This window comes from Panthera leo, chromosome E3 (genome assembly GCF_018350215.1).
Source record: "Panthera leo isolate Ple1 chromosome E3, P.leo_Ple1_pat1.1, whole genome shotgun sequence".
Taxonomy (NCBI): domain Eukaryota; kingdom Metazoa; phylum Chordata; class Mammalia; order Carnivora; family Felidae; genus Panthera; species Panthera leo.
Window position 1 is genome coordinate 7875778 of NC_056694.1, and position 14452 is coordinate 7890229.

The 14452-nt window shown below is 57.6% G+C and overlaps 2 protein-coding genes across 2 annotated transcripts; one reads left to right on the top strand and one right to left on the bottom strand.

Annotated features, from left to right (window-relative positions):
* The first annotated feature begins 661 nt into the window (after positions 1-661).
* On the top strand, positions 662-7059 carry AP1S1 (adaptor related protein complex 1 subunit sigma 1). Its single transcript, XM_042921607.1, has 5 exons — positions 662-776; positions 2587-2765; positions 3400-3508; positions 4684-4821; positions 6104-7059. The coding sequence occupies exons 1-5, from the start codon at positions 774-776 to the stop codon at positions 6149-6151; spliced, it is 477 nt and encodes a 158-aa protein (XP_042777541.1). The 5' UTR covers positions 662-773; the 3' UTR covers positions 6152-7059.
* Positions 7060-7693: 634 nt separating this feature from the next.
* On the bottom strand, positions 7694-10338 carry VGF (VGF nerve growth factor inducible). Its single transcript, XM_042922299.1, has one exon. The coding sequence runs from the start codon at positions 10336-10338 to the stop codon at positions 8482-8484; it is 1857 nt and encodes a 618-aa protein (XP_042778233.1). The 3' UTR covers positions 7694-8481.
* Between the last annotated feature and the right edge of the window lie 4114 nt (positions 10339-14452).

Genomic DNA, 14452 nt, shown 5'->3' on the forward strand with positions numbered 1-14452 from the left:
CAGCCTCCTCATTTTTAAACTTGTGTCTAGGCTACCTGTGTCCCTTTTCAGTTTCGACCCATGCTCACCTTGTAAGATGCTCTATATTCCTCTGGCCTTCGTTCATGCCCCTCTCCCTTTTCTTCACATCGCTTAAATATCAGCCCCTCCTTTTCTCTCTTGTTTCCCGTCTCCCTCATTACCTGTACATTTCTTACTTGAGGAGAGTGCTGCATCTAGCAGGTTCTCAGTACATGTCTATTTTGGGCTCCATCCTTATCTTATGTCAGCCCCACCACCGCGCTTTGTCTAGCCTTCCCCAAGTCATCGCCCCTACCCCAAATCCAGTTCCCACCCTGCTCCGTCTCCATCGCCCCAGGCCCTCCACTAGTCCTCCCCGCTTCCTCACAAACTCCAAGGGTCGTCCCTTCCGCCTCTCACCCCTTTTCCCGCCTTTTTCCCCCTCAAGGTGCAGAGGCGCGAGGACCGCATTGTCCACCCCCCCATCCCCCAACCAGCCTACCAGAAAGCCTTGTTACCATGACGATAGAGCTACTCAAAGCCGAAGTCGAGGACCTGGTTGCCATGGCTTCCGCTTCTCCGCCTCCAGCCCCGCCCGCGCGCCCCGCGGCGCTGGCGCCTGCGCAGTACGCCACTCGAAGGGCCTCCGAGCCGGGGCGGGACGGGGCGGGGCTTCAGGCTAGAGGGAGGGAAGGAGGAGAAAGGATAAGAAAGGGAGTGGAGCTGGCGCGTACGGTGGCCGAAGAGGGACGCGCCGAGCCGGAGGCTGCAGGATGGTAGGCTGTGCGGAGAGGGAGGGGAGGGGGAACCGAGGGGCGTGGGTTGCACCTGCGGGGGTCCTTGGGGGCCGCCCTCTGTGCGGGCCGCCCTCTCTTCCTCCGGTCCTCACAGGCCGCACTTACCTGAGCGGGTGGGCGAGCCGGCCTCGGAAGGAAGAGCAGCTGGAAATGGCTTTAGGGAGAAGGGGCGGGGAGGGGCGCATTTGTGGGGCAAGAGGGGGGTGACTAGGGGCGGCGGGACCGTCCCGAGTCATGGGGACGTCGCGGGTGGCGGTCCAAGGGGACCTCCCGACCACTGCCGCAGGGAAGTCGCAGGAGGAAGAGGGGCGCGGGGGCCTGCCGGCGGAGGGAGGCGGCGGGGTTGGCGGGTCACCAAGACCCTCTGTTCCCGAGCAGCCCAGAGGAGCGGCGGCCCGCGGGGAGAGCCGTGTGTGGGAGGGGACAGTTTCCGGGTCCGAGGAGTGGACGTCCTGCCTCGCTTTATCTCCCAGCTCGCCTACAGGCTGGGGTGAGGTGGGAAAGCCAAGTGGGCTCGAGGTCTTGCTCTCCCGGACCCAGGCTTCGGATCCCCGGCTCCCGTGTTCTTGGCTCTCCGCCCCCCATCCCATTCTCTTTCCGGAGCCCAGGCCTTCCGTCTTCCTGCTGGCTTCCCGCTTCCCCGCCCCCCAATCTCAGACGCGCAGGGCTCCCTTGCGCCCCTCTGCTGCCCTCCCACCACGCTAGCAGTGTTTTCCCTTCCCCACCGCCCAAAACCCTAAACTAGTATTGTTTCAAACACCCACGGATTCCAGCCCTGGTAATGCCCAGGGAGAGGAGCACTGGAGGGACAAGGCGATAACTCCAGGATATATAGACTGGACCCCCTGGAACTGGGAAACTGAAGGTGCACAGGGTAGTGAGGGCTCTGCCCTCCTCCCGGCTCAACTCAGCCTGCACTGTGTTGCACAAAGCTTCAGGAACCACCCTGAATGGCAGGGTCCTAACTGAGGAACTGAAAGGGAAATTGTCACCTGGTGTCTGGAGAGGTGTCGGTGCCTAACAGGAGTCACCCTAAAAGGAAAAAAAAGAGAGGACTGTCAGTGGCCAGATGCCTGGATGGCTGAGGAGAGAGGAGGGTGGAATTTGGGGGTCCCAATGCCTCTGGGCATATGACTGGCAATTGAAGGCAGTGCACTGGGGACATCAGCAAGAATGTATGTCCAGGATGAGGTGGAGAATTGAGGTAGCTTTTCTAGAGACAAAATACCCCATTTCAGCGTGGTGGTGGACAGAAGGACCATGGAAGAAAGCAGACCTCTCTTTGACTTCAGCTATGGGCTGTTTGTCACTCTATTAGGCATTTTAATGACCTGTGGAAGACAAAAGTATGAAACAGAAGGTGAAGGAATAATAATACTGACTCTTAATGTGTTACAGTGCTTACCACGTGACAGGCACAGTTGCATATATCAACTCATTTAATCCCTCCAAACAGGAAGATACTTTTATTACATCCATCTTACAGACCAGGAAACTGAGGGCCAGAGACATGAAATAATTGCCCAAGGCAAATGACTCAACTACTAGAGCCAGGGTTTGAGCCCAAATGACAGACTCAGAAACTCTGACATGTTCCAGAAGGAAGGGCACCTGCTGGCGGGAATACCCAGAGTTGATGGCAAGGGCTGATTTTCGAAGCAACCGGGGCCATGAATAGAGAAGAGTTAGATGTGTGTGGATGTGATGGATGCATTTGTGGCTGTGTTTCTGGAGTAAACAGACTCAGAGAACCAAATCTCTGACCCTCAGCTCTGCCCCCTCTCCCTAGATGCGATTCATGCTGCTGTTCAGCCGGCAGGGGAAGCTGCGGCTGCAAAAATGGTACCTGGCCACATCGGACAAGGAGCGAAAGAAAATGGTTCGGGAGCTTATGCAGGTGGTTCTGGCTCGCAAGCCCAAGATGTGCAGCTTCCTGGAGTGGAGGGATCTCAAAGTCGTCTATAAGAGGTGACTCACCACCGGCTTTCAGACCGGTCTGGACCCTGCTTGATTGGGGCCTGGCAGTGGGTTCGGATGGCCGAGAAATAAGGCATCCCTTCGGGTCAGGGAGGATTGGAAACTAAGGGCATCCGGAGGGCAGTGATGAATTCCAGCTTCTTCCTTTACTCTCTGAACTTCCCTTGAAGACCTTCTTGTTCCCCACTTGTACTGCTCAACCTGACACCTACTTCACCTCTGTCGCAAAGGCCCTATTCTTGTCCATTGCACACGTCCCTCGCAGCCTCATTCAACAGTCCTAGGTCCTGCACCACCTTTCGCAACACACACACCCACACCCTGTCCAGTTCCTTCTTTGAGCAGGTGGATTAGTTCACTCAGGATTTTGCTGAGTCAAACTGAACAGGTCAGAGGGTGAGAGGGAAAGAGTTGCGTGCCTGTCTTTGCCTGTGCTTGTGAGAGCCACCTCGAGGCAGAGTGAGTTACTATTTGCATACCCTGGGGTCACCCTGCCTGTGTCCAGTAGGGACATAGACCCTGAGCTGGAAATGAGGTCAAATGGGAGGTTTGAGTGCAGAAAGCCTGGATCCGGAAGCAGGCCCAGCAGCCCCTCCAGCTACCCCGCATGTGCCCCTGTCCACAGATATGCCAGCCTCTACTTCTGCTGCGCCATCGAGGGCCAAGACAATGAGCTCATCACGCTGGAGCTGATCCACCGATATGTGGAGCTCCTGGACAAATACTTCGGCAGCGTAAGTGTCCCCACCCACCTTTTCGTACCCAGCAGTCCCCTCTTCTACCAAACCCTGGGACCCTTCCAGGCTCTGCCTAGAAGATTTGGGCGAGGTGAAATTGGAGCAGTGAGAACAGTAATTAATTTCCCATTTTAAGCCTTAAGCCTATTAGCCATATCCCTTAATCGGCCCCTGGGCCCAGGGGGGGCAGATCAGAATCTGCCACTTAATCAAGTGGAGCTCAGCTCGGACCTCTCCCATAAGGACAGAAACCAAGTTCAGATTTTATCAGGGGCTCCTGACCTTGACTTTGCATTGGAATTTCCTGGAGAGGTTTGTTGTTGTTGTTGTTGTTGTTGTTGTTGTTGTTGTTGTTGATTAGTGATGCCTGGGTCCCACCCCCAGCAGTTCTGAATTAACTGATCTGGGATATAGCCTGGACATTGACAGCTCAGATCTTAGATGGAGAATAGTAATGACTCCATAATTTGTATTCCACTTAATGGTTTACAAAGGGCTTTCAGGCTCTCGTGTCTGCTCCTTATTCTATCCTGCGAGTAGGTGTTGTTATCTGCATTTTCAGATGAGAAAATTGAGGCTCAGAGAAATGAAGTGACATGTGCATCTAGCTGCCTAGGGGCAGAGCCTTGCTTAGAACTCAAGTCTTTCTACCTGTGATTCAGAGTCTCCTCCTCTGCTCCATAGTGTCTAGGAAGGGAGACTAGCCAGCCTCTGGTGGGAACAATGTCACAGATTTGGAGGGGAAGGCAGCAGGAACTACAGTCAAGAAGGAAAAGTCAAACTGAACGCTAAGGCCTATGGGTTGGGGAGGTCATCGACCTGCGTGGCAAGAGCCCGGGGTGGGAGAAGTGGTCCCAAAGAGAAGACCGTGGAGCCATGATGAGAAAAGAAGTGGGCAGGATGCCTGTGTGGCTCAGTGGGTTAAGCTCCTGACTGTTGATTTCAGCTCAGGTCATGATCTCTTGGTTGTGAGATCAAGCCCCACGTGGGGGTCCACACCGAGTGTGGAGCCTGCTTGAGATTCTCTCCCTCTCTCTCTGCCTCTCCCCCCCTCAAATAAACATTTAAAAAAGAAAAGGAAAAAAAAGAAAAGAAGTGGGCGGCTGGGGTGCAGGTGGGGTGGGAATGCACCTTGACACTCAACCCTGCCTTCTCCCTCCCCCTCCTCCCAGGTGTGCGAGCTGGACATCATCTTCAACTTTGAGAAGGCCTACTTCATCTTGGACGAGTTTCTGATGGGGGGAGACGTCCAGGACACCTCCAAGAAGAGTGTGCTGAAGGCCATCGAGCAGGCAGACCTGCTGCAGGAGGTACGGGCCTGGGACAGTGAGGAGGAAGATAAGTACCGTGGTGGAGGGTGCCCTCCCTGCCCTGGACACCTTGCCTGCCAGCCACGGCTGCCCCCTTCCCGCCACCAAGGGGGCCCCCCTCCCTGTGGCGTCTGGCCCCCACAGCACCCAGTTGGCCAGCTTGCCCTCAAGCTCTGACTGCCCGGGGTGGGAGGTATGGGTGGCAGGCAGCCCGCTGGGCCCGCTCCCCCTCTTTCTCCCAAGACCCAAGGTGTCCCATCCTAGCTGAATCTCCCGTGTCCCATCCTTCTCTAGGCATTTAGGGTTGCTCAGGGAATTGGAGAAGGGGCACATGATTCTTCACTCCCCTGGTGTCTTCTCCTTCCCCATTTTTTCTTAACACACACACACACACTCACACACTCAAAAGCCTCTGCTCCTCAGAAGCGAAGGGTGGCGGGGACTCGGGGGTTGGGGTAGAGGGTGCCTGGCTGGGGGTTCTCCTGCTCTCTGACGCCCCCGCCCTCACCCCATTACTGCCTGCCCCCTCTCTGCTGTGCCACCGCTGAGACTTGGTGCAGGGAGATGAGTCACCGGAATCTGCAATGACAAGCAAGCTGGCCCGAGCTGGCTCTGAGGAGGGGGAAAGATGGGGGCTCATCTCTGCAGTAAGAGAAGGAGCAGAATTGAACCTGCCACCTCACTGGTCTGACTTCCCCTTTACACACACACACACACACACACACACACACACACACACACACGTACACGTGCCCTGGCACACACCCACCCCTGTTACTAGTGCTCTGCTCAGACCCTAATGACTCATTTCTCTGCAGTCTGGTTCACCTTCCCTCAGGGACCTGATGCCAACTGATTACTCCCTGCCCCCACTCTGAATAAAAGAACCCAGCCAGCTGGCACCCCCAGCCTTCAGAAAGCAGGTTCCCTCCCCTGCCCGCCCCCGTCCCAGCTTCACACCCTTCCCCCTCAGATACTGAGACTGCGCCCCTGCTCACCAAGCTCCTGGTTTGGGATTTTCTGGGTGGTGGTGGACTCAACCTGGACCTCCTTCCTCGCCACAGTTGGCCTCTGGGGGGTGGTCCCTGGAGACTGGGGAGCTCCCCGGAAGGGTCCCCAGCTGTTCCAGCCTTGAGCTCATGTTGGCTTCTCTCTCCCCTCCCCGTGTCTCTCTGTGCTTCCCCGACTCGTGATGTTGTTGTCTTGCCCACCCTCCTCTGCCTCATTCCCTGTCCGCCTCTCCTGGTGTCTCTGCGTCACCCTCTGTCTGTCTCTGCCTCAGGAGGATGAGTCGCCTCGCAGTGTGCTGGAGGAGATGGGTCTGGCGTAGCCCCCGCCTGGGCCGTGTGGAGATGTGGGGAGCTGGTGGAGAGGCAGGGCATGAGTGCCCCCTTTTCTCGATGGGACCCAGCTGTCCCTCCTCTGCTGCCTCACCTTCTTTCAGAGTGAGCTGTGGGCTCAGGACCCTCAAACATTCCCTCCCTCCACCTCTATCTCCTGTTTCCCCTTTCCCCAATGAAGGTTTTAGGAGGTAGGCAAATGTGACCAAAATGGGGGTGCTATTTGGCTTTCATTCCCTGCCTTTGAAGAACTAATGTTACCCCAGACTCACTCCCCTCCCTTATAACTGTAAATATATAAATATGTCAGGTTAAAGGGAAAAGGTTTTCAGGGTTTTTCTCTGCTCCCTGCCCCAAAACCTACCTCCACCCTGCCCCATAGTCAGCCAGGGCATCTTCTCTGCCTGGGGCAGGGGCGGGGAGGGGGGTCCTGTGTATTTGAGAGGGAAGTCCTTTCCCCTCATCTGCCCTCCTCCTCCCTCCTCCTTGGCTGCAGTGGGGACTCTGTCCAGTGCCAGGGGAGGGACAGCGTGGTTAATTTTTTTCTAACCTTGCCACTTTGAGGGAAGTGAGCTTTGGGGGAAGGGCAGGCTTTATGAGAGACTGTCCCTCCCTCACTCCATGTTCTGGGTGAGGCAGGAGCTAAGAGGTGGGGTGTGGGAAGTGGCTGACTTTATTTCCTTTCCTCTGAAATAAAAGGAAAAGCATTTCTGGACTTTGCCTGCTTAGGCTCTGTGAAGGAAGGAAAAGCTTCTGGGATCAGTCAGGAGGGGATGGGAACACTGCCTCTTGACCTCCCTGGAACTAGGTTTGCCAGAGTTAGAGAGAGAGAGGAAGAAAAAAATAGAGGACACCAGTTCAATTCGAGTGATAATATTTTTAGTTTGTGTCCTATGCAAACACATCCGCTGTTTATTCAAAATGAAATTTTAACCGGGTGTCCTGTACTTTATCTGGTACCCCTATTCCAAATGGGTTTGTGAGTTCAGTGCCTTTCTGAACACGGTGTCTCCGGCTCTGGAGCTGCCCTTGGCCAGGTAGGAGCCATTCCTGGGGACGTAGTTTCACACCTCTGAGGTTTCTTTGTGGAACATTTCATTCGGCTGTTTTTTGTTTTTGTTTTTATTTCTTTTGAGAGAATGCTGGAGCGAGGGGTAGAGAGAGGGGGGTCAGAGAGAATCCCAAACAGGCTAAGTGCTGTCAGCGCAGAGCTCGATTCGGGGCTCCATCTCACCGTCCATGAGATCGTGACCTGAGCCAAAGTCCAGAGTTGGACACTTAACTGACTGAGCTACCCAGGCGCCCCTCAGCTGGTTTAGTTCTATTTGGAGAGAGGAGTCAGGAGTTCAACAGTGTATCCAACCCTGTGTGCTTTGCAAAGGGTTGAGAAATGTCTAAAAGCAAGGTGTTTCTGTAGCTGGAGGCCCTTCCTCCCTGTTTGTTGCCAAGTATGTAGGACCAGGGAATTTAGGGGGCAGTTAAGGGAGGCGAGTAGGTGGAACAGGGACTGTGGGGAGCCACCAGTACTGCCTAAGAGGCCAGAGGACCATGGGCAGAAGAGCCTTCAAAGTGGTCTGGAGCTGCCCCACCCTGGGGACCAATGACTTTACCCCCCGCCACCACCCCTCAGCTGGAAGTGGAATTTAGGCTTTCTTACTAGATGTGGGCCATATTCTACTCTTGAATATGGTTGAAAGTGGTTCCACTACCCTCACTTTTGAACAGGGTCTTGTGGCTGGCGCTTCCCTCACCGCCCCTTGGGGAGGACCACGGAGGCCCAAGGGGACGGGTGAATAAGGGAGAACAAAGTCCTAATAAAATAGTCACTTTTATTTCTTAGCAAAACTATTTCCTCCGTGAGGGGTATTTACAACAGAGAAGGGAAAGAATAGGTAAATTCACAGCGAACTGGAGAGGGTGGAGAGGCTCCTGGGAGGCCCAAAGGGCAGGAGACAGACACTTCTTCACACAATTAACTGGAATAGCTTTTTCCGGTTTTGGACGGGGACGTCCCGAGAGGGACTAGTGGGGACCAGAGGCCGTGGTGGGAGAGGGAATTCGCACAAACCACCCGCCCGCCTGGGATGGCCCCGGGAGCCCTCTTGAATGAATTTGGGGAGTTCGGGCTTCGAATCCAGGAAGCTGTCTGACAGGTCCCGGCGCAGCCCGGGGGCGGGGCGACCCGGGGGTAGGGGCGGGGCCAGGCGGCGGCCAGGGATGGGGCTGGGGTGCATGCAAACACCTAGAAGGGGAGAGGAGCAACACGGAGGGGGGTGGCAGCGCGCGCGGCTCCGGCGCGCGGGGGCGGGACCGGGGCAGGTCACGGGCGCCGGAGCAGCACGTGCTCGATGTAATTCTCCAGCTCCTCCTGCTCCTGCATCCGGCGCTCCTCCGCCTCCGCCTCCTCCTGCGCGCGCCGCGCCTGGGCCTCCCGGCCGGGATAGTGATGCGAAGGCGGCAGGGCGTGGTGGTAGTGGCGGCGGCGCGAGGCAGCCGGTGGCTGCAGTGTCCGCGGCCGGATGTAGTTGGGAAAAGGGTGGTAGGGCCCCGGGGGAAACAACTCGTCCTCCTCGCGATCCCAAGGCGGGAGCACCTCGTTCCAGTCGGGCAGCTCCTCTCGGGCGGGGGCGGGGGCGGGAGGCGGGGGCTGCGGGGAACGGACGTGGGTGGGGGCGGGGGCGGCACGGGGGTGCGGCACGGGCTCGGGAGGGGCGTTCTTCTTCCGCTTCCGCTTCTCCTCCACCTCTTCGATGATGCTGACCACGTCGTCCGCTGGCAGATGGAGTTTGGTGGACAGCTCAATAAGGCTGTCGATCGTCTGAGGGTCCATCTCTTCGTCGTCGTCCTCCTCCTCCCCGCCCTCCTCTGCCCCCTCAGCCTCCTTCCGACGGTGGCCGGGCATCTCCTCCTGGGAGCGCTTGTCCTCGGCTCCGGCTTCTCCGTCCTCCTCCTCCTCTGCGAACAGCAGCGCGTTCTGCCGCGCCCTCTCCGCCTCCTCCGCCTCTGCCTCCGCCTCCGCCGCCTCCTCATCCTCTTCCCCCACCCTCTCCGCCCCGCCGCGTCTCTCCTGCTCCGCCTCCGCATCCTCCCTCACGCTCTCTCGCTCCTCCTCCTTCTCCTGCAGCCCCCGACCCCCAAGGCCGCGCTGCCGGGCCCCGCCCTGCAGCAAATATTGGAGCAGCAGGTCCGAGGCGAGGTCTGCCAGCCGCTCTTCCTGCGCCGCGGCCTGCCGTGTGGCCTCTGCCTGTCGCCGCCCGGCTTCTACCTGCGCCAGCCCTTGCTGTAGAAGGCGCTCCCCAGCCTCAGAGCCGCCCAGGAGTGAGCTCTCCGGACGGCGCGCCTTGGGGAAAGGGGCGCCCAGGCTTTGGTACGCCTTGGATAGGGGTGCCAATGCCTCACCTAGATGTGTTTTGGGGGAGGATACCCCTTCCCCGAACTGGTGGGCTTCAGGAAGGGACCCGCTCTCGGGCATACGCGCCTGGAATTGCGGGGGAGCGGGGGGTGGCAGGGGCGCGCGCTCCGGAACGCGCGCCTGGAACTCTCCCCAGGAAGCGCGCCACACGCGCTCCGGCCCGGGGCTCTCCAGGTTGACTCGGGTCAGAGTGTGCGTGCGAGTTTCCGTTTCTGCTGCCGCTGTCTCTTGCTGGCGCTTGGCGCTGCTCGGACTGAAATCTCGCAGTTCCTGGAGCAGAGAAGCTAGCGCCTCGAGCTCCTCGGAGGGGTCTCCAGCCTCGGGACCATTCTCCTGAGTCTGAGGGCGAGGCGGGGCCGCAGGTGCCTGGGTCTCCGGCGCCGGCAGGCTGTGGGTCTGGCTGCGCACGGTCTCGGTCAGCAGAGCTTCTGCTGCTTCTTCCTTTGGCCCCTGCTGGGAGCCGCCGGGAGCCGGGGGCGAGGCCGGGCGGTCAAGTGCCTGAAGCAGCACCGCGGCCAGCGCCCGGGGATCCACGCCCTGGAAAAGCTCTCCCTCGTCCTGCGGCTCAGAATTTCGAGCGGCTCGGACCTCTGGGGCGCTAACATCGTTCGGCCCGGGTGCTGCGTCCCCAGCTACCGGCTCTTTATGTTCAGAGCTGAGGGGAGGTGGCTGCGCCTCAGGGTGCCCCGGGGGCGCTGCTCCCAACCCCTTGATCAGTAGAAGGAAGCAGACGAGGGTGGAAGCCTGCAACCTGAGCGATTTCATGACCAAAGGACTGCCGGAGACTGTGAAAAATAGAAGGGACCAAAGAAAGAGAGGGTTTCTGTAAGAATTTTCCGCTCTCTGATTCTATATCCCCTTCCCCCACCTTTAATCAGGAAAGCCAGGGCTTCCCTCATCCCCCTAACCTTACCCAGAGGAGGGACGTTTAGAAGCAAAGGAGGAAGATGTTGTGCCGATCTCTGGAGTCGTGTAAATGGGAAAACGCCCGCAACCCTCGCTCCCCCAATGCCTCTTCGCCCCCTTGCCTAAGCCATCTCACTGCCAGCGCCCACGTACTAAGCAGCTAAGATAAGGTGGAAAAAAATCTCTGCTCCCTCCCCACAGGACTCCCCGGATGGTGCGTGGGCGACTTCAGCAGCAAGAGAAAAGCGGCGACTCCCCCACTTATCAGCGACCCTTACCGGGGTCTCCCCGCTGTGTTTTTAACACCCCCATCCGGGAGGAGAGAGAAACCCTCCCTCACGCCCACGGCTGCTGAGGGTTTGAGGGATGGACAGCGGAGTATTTACCAGCTGGTGTCACGATGCGGGAGGTGGAGAGGAGGGTCGGGGCGGGGTGGGGACAGGGAAAGATCGGGACGCGTCCGCCTCGGCTCCGAGCAGTGGCTGGGATAGGAGCGACGGTCGAGTTCTGGCGTCCAGTGGGTTGGGCTCAGCTGGGTCCGCGCGGCTCTGGGCGACTCGCTCGCTCCGGCTTCAGCACGCTGGACAGCGCCCGCGCCGCTGCCGCCTTATAAAGGGGAGAGCGCAGGGTCACGTGGGCTGGCCCCGCCCCATTGACGTCAATGTTCATTCATGGGGAAGCGGGCGGGTGCCTCGAAGCGGGGGGCTGCCCAGTGATTGGAGGATGTGGTCTTCTCCCGGCCTGCGCCTGCGCACTGGGAGCCTCGGCTAGAGGGGCGTGCGTTAGCCTAGCACCAGGGAAATGAATGAATGAATGAATGAATGAAATCGCCGAGGCGGGCGGGGCAGGGGGCTATGAATGAATGAAGGAGGGACGAGGAGAAAAGGATGAATGAATGAATGGGAGAATGAATGGAAGGGTGGATGCGGAGACGCTGCAAAGCGGGAGGGTGGGTTACAGAGCAACTTGCAGCTGCGGCAGCCCGCGTCGCTGAGCCGAATAGGATGGGGGCACTCCCGGAGTCTGACTGGGTATCAGTAGGAGATCCATACTGGGGAGGGGGAGGATAAAGATTCCAAAGCCGAGGAAGGGGCTGGACTCCCCATCCCCCGACCGCACGCACGGTCCGGTCCATAGGGAACACACCCAAGGACGGCGTGAACCCGAGAGAGGAGGGACGGATCTGCGCGCCTGCGGGCGCTGTTCGCGGATCTACGGTGCGGGGTGCCAGTCCTGGGCCGGGGCAGATGGGTGGATCTTGCGGTTTTGGTAATCCCGTTGGAAAGGGTCCGAGTCAGAAGAAAGGGGAAAGATTGAGGATGTGTGTGCCTCTGTCTTGTCTGTTCACAGTCGGTGCGTGTTTGGAGAAAAAGGTGTGTCTGTCCTTCTGTCCATCTCACTCTGTAGCGTATGTTGGCGCCCCCGCTTGCCCCTTGTCAGCCCACTTCTCCCCACCCTCCTCCTGCTTCTTTCCCTCCCTCTGCCTCCCCCCCAAAGGACGTTTGGAGGGCGAGAGCAGACCAGGTGGGGAGGGGGTTGCGCAGGTTGGGGGGGGGGTGACTCAACTCCAGCTCTCTCCACCGCTTAAAGGGAAGGTTTGAACGCGGTGGGGTGGGGGTGGGTGTGCAACGTCAGAGACAGCCCCTCTCTACCACCAGACCCCTCGTCCGTATCTCCTGCCAGAAGGGTTGGGGTTGGGGGCTTGGACAACTAGAGGTTGTGGGTGGGGGGGGCGATGACGCACGGATTGCGCAAAGAGAATCCATCAGCGAGCCGGGTCCAGTGAAGGGAGACCAGCCGTGGGCGGGGGTGGGGGTGGGGGAGGACGGAAATGGGGAGGGGGTAGGGGAGAAGAGAGGAAGGCAAGGGGAGCAGCCACTGCAGGAATGAAGGGGAGGAGGGAGGTTGAAGGGGGTTGCGGTGCAGGCAGAAAGCTGTGCGGGGGCGTGGGCAGGGAAAGGGGGGAGTGACAATGACACATGCCAGACACACAAGAACTGCGGACACAGGGGTGCCTGTGGGCACACGCAGGACACCCGCGCCCTAAGACTCTGGAAACCGAGATCAGGGCAGTCTGTCAGGGCTCAGAGACTCTTTCTGAGCCAGTCCTCAACCCCCTCCTCATCTCTTCCTAGCACTGACCCTCCTTCTCCCTCTCTGTCTCTCTCTCTCTCTCTTTCTCTCTCTCTCTCTTACACACACACACACACACACACACACACACACACACACACTCACGTGCTTTCCCTCTATAGCCAGCAGTGGCTTCTCGGTTCCATCAGTGGCTCGACTTTCCCAGAAGAAAGCCCATCAGCTCTGCAGGGAAAGAGGTGGGGAGGAGCAGAGAGAGAGGCAAGAGAGAGAAGATGGGAGCAGGAGAGGGAGGGAGGGAGGAAGGAATCTGGAACAGGTAGAAGGAACAGGCTAAAGGAGAGGGGGAAAAAAAAAGCCCTGAGAACCAAGGTGACTGTAGAGATGCCAAAGAAAGCAGAGAGAGGAGGGGGCAGCAGACCCCAAGGCTGTGATTAACCCCCATCCCCCAACACACACAACTATCTAGGACCACTCCCTAACCCTGTGAGCTCCCCTCTTTCCTTTCTCCTCCTCTTCTCCCCTTTATCTTCCCAGCCTGGTTACTGAGAGCAGTGGAATGGGGAGGGGGTCACGTTACCTTCCCGAGGAGGATGAATCAGTGAAATGGCTCTGACATCTGGAGGGGGGAGGGGAAACCATCCAAGAGAGAAGGGGGGAGGGAAGGAGCCAAGGGGGGGCAGACTGAGAGCTGATGGGGCTAACAACTAAGTGTGAGATGAAGGGAGACAGGCACCTAGAGAAACAGTTTGTGTTCCTGGGGGCTTGTGTACGTCCCCATGCACCTGTGTGTGCATGTACATATATGTGCATGTGTGTTTGTGTGTGTGTAGAGATTGATGAAACATAAAGGGGTGGGGAGAAAGGGAATTGGAAGACCAGTTGTGTATTTAATCAGATAGAGTGGATGGGCATGGTAGTGTTCCAATTTAAATATGAAATCTCTTCCAATCTGTGTGGCCGTGTGTTTTGCCTGTTTCCAGATGTCTTTGTAGAAGTATGAGTGTGCAGGGGTTCTGATCCTTCTGAGTGTCCATATACTTGTGTGGTTGGGAGACTTTGAGTGCATCCAGTCTGGGCATCTGCTGGTGTCTGAAAAGTGAGCCTGGCTTGATGTGTCAATAGTGTGTGTGTGTGTGTGTGTGTGTGTGTGTGTGTGTGTGTACGCATGTGTCTTTATGCATCTCCCTGGGTCCTTCCATACCTTCTGATACATGTTGGAAGTTATGTGGATGTTTCTGTCTTTGATCTTGCTCGCCCCTCCCCCACATCCACCATCTCTAGATTTCTGTAAAGTAAAGCCACTCATCTGCAGCCCCCAAGTTTGGGTCCTTGCCCCCCATTTTCAGATCATTCCTCCATTCTTCCCCAACTCTTCACCCCTTCCTTCCTTCACTCAGCCCAGAAGCTCAGGAGAGCTTCTCAGACACTGACATCCCAAGAATTTCAGTCAGCATGGGGTGGAGTAGGGGACAGCAAGGTGGAAGCCAGGCACCCAGGGTGATAGGCTTGGTCATTCCACAACCTGAATCATGCCTGCACGGACTCTGAATCCCTGGGTCTGTTTCCACCTCTCTTTGTCTCAGTTCCCTACCTGGGTCTGCGCATTCACACACACCCCACCTCTCAGAGATGTGATGCGCCCTTCATATCCTGCTGCCTCTAGGGGTTTCTGGAAAAAAGCTGGACTGGGGACAGAATCCTGGAATCGGTAGAGGAGGGAGGTGGCAGGAAAGAAAGAAAATGGAGAGACAGAGCTGGAAAAGGCATTGCTGAGATGGGAACCTGGAGGGTATGCCTGGTGCTTGCTCTGAGTTATTTGTATAAATCCATCTCTGTCTTTGTTTCTGAATCTCTCATACTCTCCAAGAGGGTAGCAGGA

What these genes read in the sequence shown, in the direction of transcription:
- AP1S1 (XM_042921607.1), top strand. An exon ending in TGGACAAATACTTCGGCAGC is followed by an intron (nt 3,509 to 4,683) that starts GTAAGTGTCCCC and finishes CCCTCCTCCCAG; the next exon opens with GTGTGCGAGCTGGACATCAT. An exon ending in AGGCAGACCTGCTGCAGGAG is followed by an intron (nt 4,822 to 6,103) that starts GTACGGGCCTGG and finishes TCTCTGCCTCAG; the next exon opens with GAGGATGAGTCGCCTCGCAG.
- VGF (XM_042922299.1), bottom strand. Translation starts at nt 10,338, where the DNA reads ATGAAATCGCTCAGGTTGCAGGCTTCCACCCTCGTCTGCTTCCTTCTA.